Source organism: Gigantopelta aegis, chromosome 1 (genome assembly GCF_016097555.1).
Source record: "Gigantopelta aegis isolate Gae_Host chromosome 1, Gae_host_genome, whole genome shotgun sequence".
NCBI classification, from domain to species: domain Eukaryota; kingdom Metazoa; phylum Mollusca; class Gastropoda; order Neomphalida; family Peltospiridae; genus Gigantopelta; species Gigantopelta aegis.
In genome coordinates this window covers 3,539,345-3,558,805 of record NC_054699.1, presented here as the reverse complement: position 1 = coordinate 3,558,805, position 19,461 = coordinate 3,539,345, and the positions used below count along the sequence as shown (strand labels likewise).

General features: G+C 35.9%; 1 protein-coding gene across 1 annotated transcript; it reads right to left on the bottom strand.

Annotated features, from left to right (window-relative positions):
* Positions 1–28: 28 nt before the first annotated feature.
* LOC121369320 (lymphotoxin-alpha-like) lies at positions 29–18,204 on the bottom strand. The gene is made up of 5 exons (XM_041494302.1): positions 18,055–18,204; positions 9,239–9,554; positions 7,376–7,412; positions 5,504–5,614; positions 29–4,703 (listed from the first exon to the last, which is right to left on the bottom strand). Exons 2-5 carry the CDS (start codon positions 9,497–9,499, stop codon positions 4,297–4,299), a joined length of 816 nt encoding a protein of 271 aa, XP_041350236.1. The 5' UTR covers positions 9,500–9,554; positions 18,055–18,204; the 3' UTR covers positions 29–4,296.
* Positions 18,205–19,461: the final 1,257 nt, after the last annotated feature.

The window sequence follows — 19,461 nt, the reverse complement described above, 5'->3', positions numbered from 1 at the left end:
GACTATTGAATTTTTATATTGGTGTTGATCATCACTTAATGTTTTGCCTTTAACATAGTTTGACACCCATAAGCCAATGTATTTTTCGTCCTTGGATGTCGTTAAACATTCATTCGGGGTTTTTTTTTCTTCTTTTTTTTCTTTTATTTTCTTGAGTTTAGAACCCTTAGCCGTCCCAATATACGTACAGTCAACCTTTCTCTTCCGAATCACAAATCTACCTCTGTTACACAATCATTTATCTTAAGAAGTACTTTTCTTTATATTGGCTACACTCCATTAAAGCTTCTGACCGAATTAACTGTAATTCACGAAAGCATTTTAAAGCGGCGGACACAGTTATTAGACAGTGTACAGTTTTTTTCCCCGGCTATTAGCCTACAGGTTTGAATTTTTTTTACAGTTAACCAAAAAAAATTAAATAATAAAAAATAAAAAATAAAAATAAATGAAAAAGAAGAAAGAAATGTTTTATTTAATGACGAACTCAACACATTTTTATTTACGGTTAAATTGAGTCAGACATTAATTATGGTTATGCACGACACATACGAGAAAGGAAATCCACTGCCGCCACTCCAAGGGATACTTTTTTATAAGCAGCAAGGGGTCTTTTATATATATATATATATATATATATATATATATATATATATATATATATATATATATATAGTAACTCAATCGGTCTACCGACGGGGATCGATACTAGACCGATCGCGCATCAGGCGAGCGTTTTTACAACCAGGCTAGTTATCCTGCCCCAATCGTTAACAGTTACACATTGTTTACACATTGTGTGTGTGTGTGTGTGTGTGTGTGTGTAACCAGTAATCGATTGTAATCGATGATATGCTTTCATGTAATCGTAACTGATTACAATGTTTGAAAATGCCATGTAATCGCAATCGTAATTGATTACATGCTAATGTAATCGTAATCAGCGATTACTTTCATGATTTCTCATAATTTACCAAACCTCATAGGTGTGTTTAGCATCAACTGCAGCACTGGTCAATCAGTGCAGATCATGGAACTGATATCCCAATGTCTTCTACTCTACTAGTAGAACTGACAGGATATACTGATTAATCCAACTGAAATTTAGCATTAGTATTGCATTTAATAAGAAACTCATAATAAATTATGTTTTACTTAGAAGTTAACACAATGTGCTTTTAAATATTTTAGAATATTAAATGTGTCGAGTGACTCGTGAAAAAAAAAGTGCCTCAGAAACTAGGGCCAGGGATTTAATATAACTGAAGGTATAAACTTTATGTTTCAAAGCAAAAATTAATCAATATTTTTGGCGGGAATCGACATTATTGCAACTTTGACGTGGCACCTTTGAGATTCAATTTTGTTCTGGTTGACTGTACGTAAATATAGGGCGTTTTCAGACTCCACGGCGAGGACGTGGTTCTAATTGGAGTCCATAATATACAAAAAGCGTTGTGAAAATAACCACAATAATTGTCAGTTATATAAAGCTGTTAACGTTTTGTCAAAATAAACTTCAACAATCCATTAATTATACATTAAAATTTCATCAAATACTTTTTAAGTGGGATTCCAGAAATTGCCACGACCCCTGCCTAGAGGCAGATATATTTCAAACATTAGTCCGAGCATCGCCTTACCAGGTAGTCCGTTTGTGTAAAAAGGAAACCGATGTCTTGGCATGTCGCCTTATAATGAACAATGCAAAAACTGAAATATATTTTTAAAAAACAACCCAAAACTCCAACAACAACAAACAAAAATCCCAACAACAGCAAAACAACCTACCTGTAACCAAACCACTGCCCCCTGAATTCCGCGGCAAAAATGTTAAAATTCTGCTGTAAAATTTTACACATTCTGCGGCAAATTCTGCAACATATAAAACTGAAAAATAACACTTATAAACTAGATGTTCAAAATGTTACATATTTATTTGAAATTCCAACAATCGATATTTATATGTTATATATTTATATTAAATAAAATGGAATTGCTGAATCCTTATTTCGTATTTGTGGAATTTATCAAAGTGTAATTACAACCCATCTTCGTCGGTTTCCGTAACCTACGCACCGAGCAGGTTAGTAACTATGAGGCGCTTACCAGACCAGCCTGTAATAACTTAAAAGAAAAGAAACAAATGCTTTATGCTTCTATTTATTACTGTATGGAACGTAAACACTATTAAAATTCAATGTTTAATGTTACAATTCAGAAACATCGAAAATTTTGCGGTAATTAAGACAAATTGCACGGCCTAAAATTATGAATTCTGCACGTGTTCTGCACGAAAAGTGATGTTCCACGGACGAACAACTACTAATATTCTGCACCATGATGCAAATTCTGCTAATTTTCCGCGTCCGCGAAATCGCGAAATTGAGGAGGGACTGACAAACAAACAAACAAAGAACCACATATCAAGTTTGAAACCCACGCCAAGTCTTTCAGAATACACGGCGTGTGACGTGCGATAGGTAATCATGCGGCATTTTACATTTCCGAATTTGACAGGCGGATTTCGTACCTATAATGCTTCACGTACTTGCGTTTTCTGTGGCAGAATTCGCTACATGCATGGAGAAAAAACAAAAAAATTACACAGCAAATGGACACTTCGATAAAGTCTTGATTTTCCAATCTTGTGTTTTTATAAGTATGGGCTCTAGTCCGCGTACTACAACAATGTCGTAATGGTTTGTCACCGGCATTAGGCCTACTAGTATTTAAATCGACATGCAGTAGGCCCTACATTCACGTTAAAGGCAAAACTGCTCATGTAATTCCTTTACTTTGACTCTTCCAGCTGTAACAAAAATAAATAAATAAATAAATAAATTAAATAATTAATAATAATAATAATTCCTAAAACCCCAAATACCCCCCTCCCCCAAAAAAAAAAGAAGAAAAAAAGAGAGAAAGATTTATCTAAATGTATATAATTTGAATGTAATATTCTAACGAAATTTGTTTTAATGTCTATTTTAGCATGATTTATTACAGAGTTACATCGGTTTCCTTTTAGCTCAAACGGGCTGAACACTACTGTAAACCACAGCAAAGGTTAGACAATTTGATAACGAAAACGCGACATTTACAACCGAAAACACACGGTTGTCATACGGTATATATAACCACCACGATCATTGGTCATAATGGCAGTCGGGATGTTGAAGATATATAGTTTTTAATCTTCTATCCGAAACCTGCCACATACGAATTAAACCACCGACCGTGCGGTTGCTTAAAATTGCGCATTTTCAGTTCTAAAAGAACTAACCATAACTGTGATTCTAAGTAATGTAGGGCAGTGTTTCTCAACCCCCTTTTCTCGGCCTAATCACATACTAAAATATACTTCGTGAAACTGTCCTGACTATGTTGCCATTTAGATTTAATTTGGCTCATGACTGTAATATGAACTATGTTCAGAAAGCCGAATGCTCAAGGTAGCTCACTAAACTGCTTTTTGTACACAGAAATGAATGACTGTGACAGGACAGAATACGATGGAAACTAGTCAAACTGTACGCGGATGTTTTCCCTCCTGAACACTCCAATAATGTACAGTGGCAACTCGAATCCATTTTCCAAGTCACACCTTGGATGTACGACAGACGGTGCCATGTTCGTTTTGATTTTGCATCTTCATTTTTTTCCCCCAACCACATCTAGACTACATGCCATCATCATTTGAAGATTCGGGCATGTCCGCTCACTGGCCCCTTCCTAGGGGTTAACCATTGGCTGGGTCCAATGCGGCATATATCTAGATGGCAATGAGGCATTTATATTCATTATGTTCATTAATTTAACGTCTTACAGAGTTACTATTATGCATAAACAAAACAAGCTTGAAATGATACTCTTGTATGCTATTAGCATTAGCGCGCACAGGTGAATCTCCGTGTGAGGCATTTAAGATCTATTCGTAATATTGCCCGTGTCATACATCCGCGGTGTGAGACAGAACACTGTAACAGGCCGAGATGTGGAACACAGGTTGAGAACACTGCTGCCAGGGTCGTACCTAGAGAGGGAAGGGAGGGAGTGGGCGAGGGGGAGTGGAAAAGTAGCCTCCTCGCCGAAAAATACGCAAATGTGTATTGTTAAAAGTGCTAAGACGTTTTTTCTTTCGCTTGCCTGGTGACGATCTTAAATAACCATGATCAGAGACTTCTTTGTATACTGCCTCCACCCCCGCTCTCCCACCCCCAGTACTAGTAACTACCTAGTTATTTTATCCTACATACGGCCCGGGCTGTTGGGGATAAGAAGATACTCGGACTATTAAATCATGTAAATTCCGAAGTACGTCGACTGTGGCTGTTTGACAAGTCTATCCACCGACGACGTCCTCACCATCACCGTGGCCCCGGCCTCCAGATGGTAGACAGCGCCGATGTAGGATGGCGCGAAGGCGAGCTTCCCTCGTCGGACTTTACACGTCGACTGGGGGTTGGACGACAGCTGTTGGAATTTAGACCTTCTTGTCGTGGGGACGAGTTTGTCCAGGTAATGACAAAGTCTGGCGAAATCGAGTTCCTTAGTCTGGTTGCCGTAAAACACAACGTTGCTGTAGATGAAATAGTTACCTTCTTTCTCCACCCGAATCCCTTCTTCAACGACAGTGAGTCCGTCTTTCACAAACGATCTCTTCCCATTTGTTTTCCACCGGAGAGCCGAGATATGTTCATCTGGGGGGAAAGAAAGCCACCCAGTATTATACATAATACGCTAAGTAAATGAAGCATTTTATTATTCATATGGTTCAACATAACCGAGTTAATAATAATAATAATCATACGAAGCACACGTGTAGTAACAAGTGTAATGACATAATTTTGAGAAGCCACATCATAACATGACGTTGCTTCTCCAGTCCTAGCTCAGACTGTGCATTTGAAATGTGACGTCATTTCATCGTCTCCTTCTAGTTGTGGCTGAAACATTTTGAGTCGGGTCTTGTTATTCGTAAAGAAAACAACAATAATAATATAGATAATATAGAAATTATTACACTCGCGTGTGAGTCGTACTGATTTTACGAAACTAGTGTTGGGATTCATGTATTACCCTCACTCTCGCTCGGGCAATACAAAAATCCTGACACTCGTTTCGTAAAATCAATACGATACACAAGCTCGTATAATAATTTCTATTTAGACCTATTTGATAACTTTATCGTTTTACGGAGTAGTAGATCCATGCGCAATGACCACTTTGTTGCCTATATTTATACACCAAAACAAAATAGTTCTTATTCAAATAAGATATTACGAAATACTAAATATATTGTTATTAACAAAAATATTTATTAGTAGTATCTTTTCACATCGCTTCGTTTGTTTACGTTGTACGTTCAAAGTGAATATTCCTTAGCTGATCATAACTAGTTATTGTGGATTTTTCAATACAGAATGTGCCAAGATTCCTGTTGTGACAACAGTCTGAAATCGACCTAGAGTCTATTATCTTTCTAAAAAACAAATCCCACCTTTGTCATACACTGCATCAGGGTCCATCTGCAGATGAGCAGCAGGTTTCTGTTGAGTATTGTTTTCGTTTACAACAACAGCAACTTTCCTCACCCTCTGGAGATGGTCATCTGAAATAACATTACGAACTAAGTGTAATACGTGGTCTATAATACGTTTACAACACCAGCAACTTTCCTCACCCTCTGGAGATGGTCATCTGAAATAACATTACGAACTAAATGTAATACGTGGTCTATAATACGTTTACACCAGCAACTTTCCTCACCCACTGGAGATGGTCATCTGAAATAACATTACGAACTAAGTGTAATACGTGGTCTATAATACGTTTACAACAGCAGCAACTTTCCTCACCCTCTGGAGATGGTCATCTGAAATAACATTACGAACTAAATGTAATACGTGGTCTATAATACGTTTACAACAACAGCAACTTTCCTCACCCTCTGGAGATGGTCATCTGAAATAACATTACGAACTAAGTGTAATACGTGGTCTATAATACGTTTACAACAACAGCAACTTTCCTCACCCTCTGGAGATGGTCATCTGAAATAACATTTTGAACTAAATGTAATACGTGGTCTATAATACGTTTACAACAACAGCAACTTTCCTCACCCTCTGGAGATGGTCATCTGAAATAACATTACTAACTAAATGTAATACGTGGTCTATAATACGTTTACAACAGCAACTTTCCTCACCCACTGGAGATGGTCATCTGAAATAACATTACGAACTAAGTGTAATACGTGGTCTATAATACGTTTACAACAGCAGCAACTTTCCTCACCCTCTGGAGATGGTCATCTGAAATAACATTACGAAGTAAATGTAATACGTGGTCTATAATACGTTTACAACAGCAGCAACTTTCCTCACCCTCTGGAGATGGTCATCTGAAACAACATAATTTATTATAGGCCTATAACATTTAGTGACATTTCTTAAAATATCTGAAATAAAAGTGTTATTAGTCACTCAGTGACGATAACACATTTTAGTGTGAAAATTTTAAAATGTGTTATCGTCACTGTAAAAAGTGTTATGTTCACTGTAAGAAAGCCGAAACTATTTTGCTGCTGACATTTTAGAAATATAACAAAATTGCCAAAAGTTATATAATAAATAAGATTTATATCAAATAAGATTTATATCTCATCTCGTGAAGTTTGCAGTCATATCACAATCGTCACGCAAGCGCCACTCGTGAGATGTGATTGCAAACTTCACTCGATGACATATAAATCATATTTGACAAAAAACATGAACTATCCTCTACTTGTTAACCCTGTGGTCACTCATAATGACAAAAATAATTTTCATATTTTCTGTGCATGTCTGTGTGTGTGTGTGTTTGTGTGTGTGTGTCTGTGTGTGTGTCTCTGTGTGTGTGTGTGTGTGTGCATGTCTGTGTGTGTGTTTGTGTGTGTGTGTGTATCTGTGTGTGTGTGTGTGCGCGTGTGTGTGTGCATGTCTGTGTGTGTGTGTGTGTGTATGTGTGCGTGTGTCTGTGTGTGTTTGTGTTTGTGTGTGTGCATGTCTGTGTGTGTGTGTGTGTGTGTGTGTGTGCATGTCTGTGTGTGTGTGTGTGTGTGTGTGTGTGTGTGCATGTCTGTGTGTGTGTTTGTGTGTGTCTTTGTGTGCATGTCTGTGTGTGTGTGTGCATTTATGTGTGTGTCTGTGTCTGTGTGTGTGTGTGTGTCTGTGTGTGTGTATGTGTGTATGTGTCTGTGTGTGTATGTATGTATGTATGTGTGTATGTATCTGTGTGTATGTGTGTGTGTGTGTGTGTGTGTGTGTGCGTATGTGTGTGTGTATGTGTGTGTGTGTATGTGTGTGTGTGTGCAGTTGATGGAACTTACCATTTTTTATATCCTTTTCATAATTGTCCTTCAGTTGCTGAAAAATAATTTAAACAATATAACTGTCATCTAGTATAGGAAGTTTGAAATACGTATTGCACAAACGATTTTCCATGACATGGGGAAAAGAAAGGAATGTTAAACGACACCTCATCACATTCATAACAGACTGTGGTTTGTTAAAACAATATATCTGTGACGTTTGCTCTAGTGTATTAATGAAGAAACATGCTACTAAACATAAGATACTCTTTTTGGGTCTGCTGTAAAAGCTCTTTATGCAGACGAGATTAAATAACGCACAACACATCCGCGGATCATTGCCAGAAACCTGATAAAAAAATGTACTTGCGTAACAGCAAATGATCCCAACGCTTAACAAATAAGTACACTGTTTTCTAATTTCGTAAAGATTTAATTTGAAATTTATTTGATTCATAATCTAAATTGAATTTTTTTTGATAAATGTTAATTAATAACCATAATAATAATGATAATGATAACAATAACAATAATAATAATAACAATAACAATAAGAAGAAGAAAAAGAAGAAGAAGAAGAAACATAAAACAATTAAAAACGTGCACGGACAAACGACTTGAGATTGTCAAAGCATTCATGTTGGTTTTTAAAATATTCAAGTCACACGATTCCATTTAATGTTGTTAGAAGTTTGTTAAATAATTGTGCATATTGATTGTCGAATTATAGACTTCAAACTGCTCCTGGCTAATTTTCTATCAATAAACTGAATATATATTTTCAATTATGTTCCATTCCTAAACGTCGTTGCATCGTGTGCGCTAGCCTGCGATGCAATTTTTGTTGCATGCAAATGAAATTGCTCCGATCAAACATGTTTGATTTTATTGCATGTAATTGCATCTAATTGCACGCCGTCGCAAACGTGTGTGCCTTCAATGCAACAAAACGTTGACATAATAATTTAAACTACAATGAACGGATAGATAGTGATCACATGACTCAAAATGGCAGCCTCCAGCAGCATGTGGCCTACAGAAGAAGAGGATGAATTAGTGGTGATGTGGTAGACAATGTCATGTCGTTTTGACACAGCATCCCCTAAATATAGCAAGAAGGCTAAAAGGGAGATGTGACTTGCAGAGATGGAGTCTGCGCTTGGAATACCATGTATGTTTATATAGGTTTTCTACACAAATTGTGTGGTTATATCCTAAAAGACCTTAAAGCGTGCGGAACGGATCCAGTGCTGCTTTACGTAAATTCACTATTTTACGTCACAACAAATATGGTGTAGAACATGACTCGATGACCACCGTCAAAACAAATGCGGGGGAAAAGCTGCCATTTTGACTGTCACGTGATCACTGCTAGACTAAAATTGCTGGTTGTCGCATGTGTGTGCGGATCAGTGCACCGAGAACAAAAGTTGCTTCAATTGCATGCGATAAAGTTGCAAAGGTCTGTGGTGGCCTAGGAAACGTTTGTAGGTTGTGAGTTGTGTTTACGCGGCATAATAACTTGTAGCGATCGTTTCGTTACTACAGGAAATATAACTACAATATATAAATATACGATCTATGTCAAAATCGCCGTATGTTTCACTTTGCTGATAAAAAACAACAACAAACAAAAACACCTCCATCACTCCCCCCCCCCCAAAAACCAAAACAAAAACCCCAAAACAAAACAAAACCCAAACAAACAAAAAAAAACCTCACCCCCCCTACACACACACACACAAACAAAACAAAATCTTTGGAACCCCCCCCCCCACACACACACACACATACAGTATACATGCAGACAACTAAAACATTTAAACGAATGACGTAACGTATATTATAATTTGTAATCGGTCTATGATAGCATATGCCTACCTTTAGCATAATACTACGAATACGTTCCCCGTAGTCATCGTAACAGCAATACAAATAACCATTGACGGTTTTGTTGGTTGCAGTGACGTCACAGCACCCCTCTCCTGGTTTACACGTGACCTTGTGACAGATCTCCGAGTTACTAAAGACGATAGAGTGAGGTTTCGTGTATAGCTGTGATGTTTTATACACCACGACAGAGAGGAGCATCACATTTGTAACCATCAGCAAAATGGCCACAGTCTGACGAATTGGAAACATTTTGCATACAGGATGAAGTCAAGAGAAGAATTTAGCTCCCTGCTAGAGAACCACTCTGTTAAAATAAGGTAAATAAGTTCATTAAGTAACATACACAATTTAATTAATTAAATAAGTAAGTAAGTAACTAAAGTAAGTAAATAAGTAAGTAAGTAAGTAAGTAAAAAACCCAAAAACATTTAAAAGAACAAATTGGTCTTCCATAATAAACATAATAAAAAGTGTCATTGTATTTATGGCTAATGAACATTGTGGGAAAAGGTTCAGCTTATGAAACCGTGTTATATCCAGGGCCGTAGCTAGGGTGTTTTTTTAAATTTACGACAAGAAGGTCTGAAGTCCAACAGCTGTCGTCCAACCCCTAGTCGACGTGTAAAATCCGACGAGGGAAGCCCGCCTTCGCGCCATCCTACATCGGCGCTGTCTACCATCTGGAGGCCGGGGCCACGGTGATGGTGAAGACGTCGTCGGTGGATAGACTTGTAGCGTTCCTGGTTTTCAGTCTGTCTATCTTTTCATATTTTCCTTGGTTATTATATTCAGTTAAGATTCTGATTATATCTCTTACTAATTACATTAACAGCATGATCTAACTCTACTCACTTATGAATATCAGGAATGTTATTTTCTCATTGCTACGATGGATAATACAATAAGTGTCGTGCAACCGTTTTAAATGTTGTCGGCAGAAGTCCGTGCAAGAATGTGGCCTGACTGAATCAACCAATCAGGTTGGTCAGATTAGATTATTTTTCGACGCACGTTATTCATCCCCACTTGCGCTCGGGTTGTTTTCTGTGAGGTTATATATGATTTAACGGAGTTCGTGTACATCGGCATGGATGGGTAATCGTGTAAGGTGTAGAGTCTAATTATTTGGTGTGTGCTGTCCTGCAGATGTAAATTTAATTCCGCGAATATTCTCTTTGTCGGGATTATCCACGACACATTCATACACGTCCCTAACTATAACTATTTATTTGTATGGATATGTGGGTGTAAATTTATTTATTTAGTGGTAGTCAATTCATATATGGATTTTTAGGACTACCATACATATTTGTTATTTGTTTGTACTCCCTCTAATAAATGTGTAATCTGTTTATCTGTTTATTTGTTCTGTGCTAGCCAAGTCGGCCTCTGGTTTATAGTAATTTCAGCCTTCTAGAGAATTATTAAGACTCATAGTACCAGCAAAAGTCTACAACCGAAAGGGGTAGCCGAACCCGTGGTCCCTAATTTGGGACCCGAAAAGTAAATTTCATTACAGACTTATCAAACAGCCACAGTCGACGTACTTCGGAATTTACATGATTTAATAGTCTGAGGTAGTAATGTGGTAATTCTGACACGTTGTCATCACAGGAAACCCGCTACATTTTGTCTAATGCAGCAAGGGATGTTTTATATATGCACTTTTCCACAGACAGAAAAGCACACGCCATGGTCTTTAACCAATTATGGTGCACTGGTTAGGAAAGCTATTGCAAAGACATAATAATATATATATATATATATATATATATATATATATATATATATATACACATATACATATACATATACATACATATACATATACATATACATATACATATATATATATATATATACAGTAGAATCTCGTTGGCTCGACCTCGGAAGGGTCGATCACACCGCAACGCTCGAACCAAATACGAAGTCCCGAGTTTTTTGTCCTGTAAACCCTTATATTAACTGATGATGGGTCGAATACGTCCCGAGTCGACTATAAGGCTTCGCTCGAACTAAATTATTGGTCTCGTCTGTGTTATTAGATATATTTCCCTCGAACTGGTGATACATCAAATATCAAATCGAAAACCACCGACCAACCAAGGATCAACAATTGCCGCGCTTGCGCAGTTGGCTATTACAACCTTTGGATTATAATAATTTAGGCGGAACGAGTTATAGATGGATCGTAGAATCGCGACACTAGCCAAGCAATCCTTTCTTTGCCATACCTGTCATGTTGTGTGTTCAGCCAGCAGGTATCAGTAAAAGTATTTCAAGTACAGCTAGTGTCACGGTGCCTTTTCGATGAACCGTGATACCAATCAAACAATTGGCCTCGGCGGGAAGCGTTACTCTGAACACGTCTACCAGACCAGTTTTCAATGAATGAATGAATGAATGAATGTTTAACGACACCCCAGCACGAAAAATACATCGGCTATTGGGTGTCAAACTATGGTAATGCAAATAAATAAAGTGATGATCAACATCAATATAAAAATTCAAGACTTAAACAAAAACAGTGTAAAGAACTGTGCAAAAACACAAATATCACAGAATTTTACGGATACTGAATTTTACTCAAAACTTCAATTTGTGCTGTATTGGCCATTCTCAAAGAGAATGTTACACCCCTGCACCACGATGAGGTTACAGCACACGCAGGGGAGTTTTCAATGAAACCAGGGGCGAGGTACTCAGCTATCATCACTTCGGCAAGGGCTTTTGTATCACACAATCGGAGTAATTTCTAATAAATCCTTTCACTCTGATATTTTGTTATATAACACAATGATGATATTTTTAAGTTTGCAGTTACCAAAATAATATGGTAACAGGTCGTTTCGCCCTTATTTCTAGTTCACCCGAGTCGTTTTGAACAGGGTTGATTCGTACCTCTAACCGAGTCGTTTCGCCCATGTTTCTATTCGCACTAATTTTTATTTTGTTAATAAAGTACATTTATTCATTGATTTGTCCTATATCCATTGATTTGTCCTATATCCATTGATTTTTAGATGTCACACATTGCGTGTTTATATTTACAGATAAAAATAATATTATAATTTTGTTTATTTCCAGTATCATTTACTCAAGCCATATACATGAAATACGTACAGGCCTTAGATAATGAACAGTCACACTGCATACTACTGATGTGCTGTGGTTTCTTATTAAATATACTACATACCCAGCTGAGGTTAAAACTCCGAGTACGGTATGTTGATTTCGCCTAGCTTCAGCTGACAGAAAGTAAACAGCTGATAAAGCATTAATATCCAAAGACAAATTAATATTACAAATTTGTATTTTATCTATATTATTACCGGTGTTACTATACCAATTACAGCATATATCTGTATACACGAACACTAGATCGCCGTATATTGCATTAGTGGCCGAAACGGTTTGGGGCCGTACTGGGGCCGAAACGTCCTGACACCTATCTAATTCAACTTTCTAACTGATGTTACGGAAATATCCGATGTTACCAAATGGTTCGGTCGAACTACCCAATGGGTCGAACACTTTCTCGAGCACCGACGGGGTTCGAGCCAACGAGATTCAACTGTATATATATATATATATATATATATATATATATATATATATATATATATGGCGAGGTGCTTGCATCGCAGGATCGAATCACCTCGGTGGATCCATTCAACTGATTGGTTTTTTCTCTTTCCAGCCAGTGTACAATAATGGGAAAATATAGCTTATTATCTTGAGCTCTCAACTAATTATCTCAAACTATCAAGGTATTATCTCAAACTATCAATGTATTATGTCAAGCGCTTAACATTGACTCTCGTCAACATGTATGTTTTTTTCTTTTGCCTATCTCTTTTTGGCTGTACAGTACTGATGCAGAAGTTGAGAGGTCAAGATAATAAGTTGAGCGCTGGAGATAATAAATCGAAAACTGAGATAACAAGTCGAGTACTAAGGATAAGTTCAGCACTCGAGATAATAAGTCAAACATTGAGATAACATCGAGATAATAAGTCAAGACTTTAACATAATAAGTTGAGCACTTAGGATAATCAGTCAAACTCTTAAGATAAGTTGAGCAGTTGAGATAATAAGTCGAGCACTTCGGTAATGATCAATCTGATTAAATAAAAAATCGTGACTCGTATGACGGCCATTCTGCAGAACGTCACGGTTCTTCGTGTTTAGTCTCTACATGTCCGAGCCTGTCCTAGCAGCACTGGAAGAAGATACAGGAAGCGGGGTCGGCCCCTACTATTTTCTAGACTTCACTTTGCTTTATAGTGATACCATCTCGTATCCTCCGGAGTCCGGCCCGTCCGCACCACTGTACCAACCCATGACGACTGGACTATACCCTAGTCTGATACTCTATCTCGTCCAGACGGATCCGGCTTCTCAAGATCTGTATTTCAGCACAGCACTACACCTTCAACCTCTAATGACTGTCAATCTAGGGGTTTTCTTGACAGGATACAACCCATCTCGTCCCTATAAGCTGTGCGCCCAAACGGCCTTAGCGAGGCCACTCATGTGGACATATCGATCGGACTTTAAACTTTTAGATCTGCGTTCAAAAATTTATGTCGAAATTACATCTTTTTTTTTAAATATTATTAAATAGTCCGATCCTCTCTTCCTTCTCTCATTTAATTTTGGACTGTCCTTGTAAAATGCTCCAAATTCTATAAATATTCGGCCGAGCAGTCAATTCTTTTTTGGGGGCTTTTTTACTAATTGCTATTTTCAAAATTCTGCTCATTTTCAACTCTACCCCCCCCCCCCCCCCCCTCCCCCCATATTCCCGAGTCAGGCCACCGATCTTTTCGGAGGTCGGACTCGGGATGTGCATGTTCGAAACCATACTGGTATATGGGCACGTTAAACTAGTTATCATTATCATCATCAAATCACTGGCATGATTTTGCAAGTAAGGTTTTGATTGGTCGAATAAAAGGTCAACTGGACATGAGCTCCAACGGACTGCTGTTAGATCCACGTGTAACGGGAGGGGGGGGGGGGAGGAGGAGGGGGGAGGGGGAGGAAAGTTCAGTTTTAAACTCTGGATTGTATACTAGAATAAATAGATGTTATGATAGTATAGTTATGACTATACTATCACGTTGTTTTCCGTCTTGAAACGAAAGTTCAACATTAAAATTGTATATTAAAATTAGTTTCCGGCCTACTTTGTAATTCACCCGAATCATTTCGTATACTCGGCATAATTCCGAATGTTTTCAAATCACTGGTATGATTTTGCAAGTAAAGTTTTGATTGGTCGAATGAAAGGTCAACTGGACATGAGCTCCAGCGGCGTGATACACAGGTGATACTACTTAACCAGTGGAACTAATTTTAATTAGACTGCAAGACGGCCGTGCTTGCGTGCCAAATGATTGACTGACCGACACACTGCGCACAAATGTTGCGTTGATAAATGAATAAATACATCGCTTGAATATCAAAGATAACGGTTTTGCCGTTTCGATTTATGCATATATGCCTATATGCCCTAGTATTTTGAAACGACAACAACAAGTGCACGCGGTAACTTAATGCTTATTTTAATACAATTACTGCATTGCCATCTGTATGAGATTCAAGTGAGCAGTCATTGTAATCTGTATGAGATTCAAGTGAGCAGTCATTGCCATCTGTATGAGATTCAAGTGAGCAGTCATTGTCTTGGTGATGTTTGGCAGCAAAAACTAAACACAAATGACATTTTTAGCCGTGTATCTGAGGTACGAGTAGAAAATGATTTTTAAAATTCTAGCGGTGCATTATGTATAGAGGAATGTGCGGTCATTGTCTCCATTCCAGAATACAGTGCTCACTTGATGCGTGATAAGATGTAGGATCGATCCTCGTCGGTGAGTCCATTGGGCTATTTCTCGGTTCCGCCAGTATTCCATAACTGGTGTAACAAAGGCCGCGGTATGTACTATCCTGTCTGCTGGATAGTGCATATAAAAGATCCGTTGCTGCTAATCGAAAAAGAGTAGCACATGAAGTGGCAACAGCAGGTATCCTCTCAAAATCTGTGTGGTTCTTAACCATATGTCTGACGCCATATAACCGTAAATAAAATGTGTTGAGTGCGTCGTTAAATAAAATATTTCCTTCCTTCCATTCCAGAATTACTCGATATTTTCTACTTACAGTAACTCAAATGCACCATGACTAAGAAATAATATGTACACATAATCATGCTCATCCTCATCATCGTCATTTATTTCATTATTTATTTCATTATTTCTTTCTTTATTTCATTATTCATTTCTTGATTCATTTCTTGATTTATTTCATTATTTCTTTCATTATTTCATTATTTATTCATTTCATTATTCATTTCTTGATTCATTTCTTTATTCATTTCATTATTCATTTCTTTATTTCATTAAAAATAAATTTCATTATTTATTTCTATATTTCATTATTTATTTGATTATTCATTTCATTTCATTATTTCTTTCTTTATTTCTTTATTTCATTATTTATTTCTTTATTTCATTATTTATATCAGTATTCATTTCATTATTTATTTTATTATTCATTTCTTTATTTCATTATTTATTTTTTTATTTCATTATTTATTTCATTATTCATTTCTTGATTCATTTCATTATTTATATCATTATTTCTTTCATTTATTTATTCATTTCATTATTTATTAATTTCATTATTTCTTTCTTTCTTTCTTTCTTTATTTATTTCATTATTTATGTCTTTCTTTATTCATTTCATTATTCATTTCATTGTTCATTTCATTATTTATTTCATTATTTCATTATTTATTTCTTTATTTATTTCTTTATTCATTTCATTATTTATTTATTTATTTCATTATTTATTTCTTTATTTCATTATTTCTTTATTCATTTCTTTCTTTCTTTCTTTCTTTCTTTCTTTATTCATTTCATTATTTATTTATTTATTTCAGAATTTATTTCATTATTTATTTCATTATTTATTTCATTATTCATTTCATTATTTGTTTATTTCATTATTTATTTTATTATTCATTTCATTATTCATTTCTGTCTTTCTTTCTTTCATTATTTATTTCATTATTCACTTCATTATTTCTTTCTTTATTTATTTCAATATTTATTTCTTTATTTCATTATTTATTTCATTATTTCATTATTTATTTCATTATTCATTTCTTGATTCATTTCTTTCTTTATTTCATTATTTCATTATTTATTTCATTTATTTATTCATTTCATTATTTATTCATTTCATTATTCATTTCTTTATTCATTTCTTTATTTATTTCTTTATTTCTTTCATTATTTATGTCTTTCTTTATTCATTTCATTATTCATTTCTTTATTCATTTCATTATTCATTTATTCATTTCATTATTTATTTCTTTATTCATTTTATTATTCATTTCTTTATTCATTTCTTTCTTTATTTCTTTATTTCTTTCATTATTTATGTCTTTCTTTATTCATTTCATTATTCATTTCTTTATTCATTTCATTATTCATTTATTTATTTCATTATTTATTATTTATTTATTCATTTCTTTATTCATTTCATTATTCATTTCTTTATTTCATTATTTCTTTCTTTATTTCTTTATTCATTTCTTTATTTCATTAAAAATAAATTTCATTATTTATTTCTTTATTTCATTATTTATTTCATTATTAATTTTATTTCATTATTTATTCATTTCATTATTCGTTTTATTTCTTTATTTATTTCATTATTTATTTCATTATTCACTTATTTATTTATTTCATTATTCATTTCATTATTTATCACAAAGTTCTATATGGAGGAAGAGTGTGGCACTTGGAACACGGTATCACTCTGTCAGTGCCCAGTCTGTGTATATATCATATCATATGATATGATATGATATGATACCTAAAATGTCTTACAATTACTGGATTAAAATGTAGTTCATATACTACGACTGAAAAGAGGACTTGGTAATTCAAAAGTTTTTGAAGACGAAAATAATTTTATTTCAAACTGATATATTTAAAATGTATATTTACAATGTATTAACATTTATTACCCACATGGTCGACAATAGACGGTTACATACATATCGTATTTCCCCACGCTCTCTTTATGGCATGGGTCATAATAACACATTAAAAACTGTTATGGCACACTTCCGACGTATTTTCACCACGATATGTAGCACTGTTACACTAGCGGGTAGGTGAACATTAGCGCGTGTGTGGTATGTGGTGTGGTGTGTGTTTGTGGTAATTCCAACCCATGCAAATGTAGTACGTTTTGTGAAAAAAATGCACGTACTCCTGGGAGAACGCTGAACGATGGGTTGTCCTTTTCAGAGTATGTTACCTCCAGGCAGGTAAAAATGCATGGGTCTACTGATAAAAGTGCTATAGCCACTAACGCTATATATAGAAACGTAGCGTAAATAACTGTGGTCTGTGACCATGTATGACCTAGTCACTACTGCCTTACACAAGCGTCGCGAATGACTATGGAAACGTTTGATAAGAGAATACATAAACAAAGATGCCGTTTTGTTCCATCACATCGTCACCGAACGAACACGTATAAACAATACCCGCCTCGTGTATTGATTTATCATGGTGCCTTTGTACTGTGCTTCTCTATACGTGCTACTTTTCTATCACACGAACAGTGTAAATAAAGAACCATCATATCTCACGTATGTTAGCTTCAGCAAGTTCAGGACGATCAGTTATGTTTTTTTACCTCTGCTTGCGCAAGAGTAGATAACATGTTCAACTGTATACACCCAAAATAACGTATGATGAATTAATGTTAATACTTACATTTTATGTCCAAATGGCCTTAAAAAGCGACTGCCTAATTATTTGTCAAGGCGTTTTTCCTTATTTTGGTTTTAAAACCGAACATACGGGTACTTCGATCCCGGGCCGCCATCACGTGACGCGGTTGAGCTTTCCTTAGTTATCTATGGTTTTATAGTGAACCGAGGCAACTTTTGTCGATCATTTACAGCAGTTAACGACCAAGATGCCTAAAAGCATGTTGTGCAGTCGGCTGCATAGATCATAACATGATATAACTTAATATTGTTTTATAAATTTCGAAAAGAAGAGACCACGCGCCGCTTCTGGGTAGATGCACTTAAACGTGACAAACCAGATTGAACGCCAAAATGTGTTGAGTTTAATGTTGTTGCTTGTCGACACTAACCGCCGTTAATAGCAACCAAAATGGTTAAAGCTTGTGCAATGATAAAATTTCCACCTTATACTGTAAATAAAATACACAATTCCATCGACTTCCATGAAAAAACGAAACGGATACATCCAGATCTTGAATAAAGAGAGTACTCTTTTTATCATCAAATTTGTGTGGTCTTAATTTTTCATTCAATCTCATTTTAGTGTTTCATTAAAGTCGCAGACTCTAGTTTCAACCGTGAAAATGGACACGACTACAGGTGAATCTACGAACCTGTAACACATTACGATAAAGTTGCAATGGAATGAAAAATGAGTCTGATGATGAAACGGGGAAATACCCTCTCAAATAGACTACAGCTCTTCTCCATAACCTTTACTGATCGGAAGTATGTGCTTTTAAAATATACTTTAAAAATATCATCGGATGTACGAAAATTGATAGTCTAAACAATAAAATCTAAGTAATGTCCGAGTTTAATTATTAAAAACGGGAGTCGGTCACTGGCGGGGAGGGGCAGGGTGCAAACTGGAGGGCCAGTTATTAACTGAGATCACACGCGCGCACACACACGCGCACGCACACACACACACACACACACACACACACACACACACACACACACACACAGCCAGACACACCATCTGTAAAAAGTTAAATCGTACTGAGTCTCCGGTGCACTTTTTTTTCTTCAGTAACAACGAAATAAGTAATTATTCAGCAAAAATCAACCTAGATGTGACATGGGTTGAAAAATCGTTAGGCTTGGCTTGATCACACTGAGGACCGGGGTAAGATATTACGGTGTCTCATATTTCATTATCAGCAAGAAATAATTTTGAAGAGCAGAGAAAATGTACCTTTACTTCGCGCTTTCAAAGGAAAGTTGATGGCTTTTTGTTTTTCTTCGAGAAACTGACGGTCGTACTCACCAGCAATACACGACTACATCATGACAATATATAACTTTATAACAGTGTGTAACAGAATCTTTTATTAGCAATTTAGCTTACTAGTATTCAATAGCG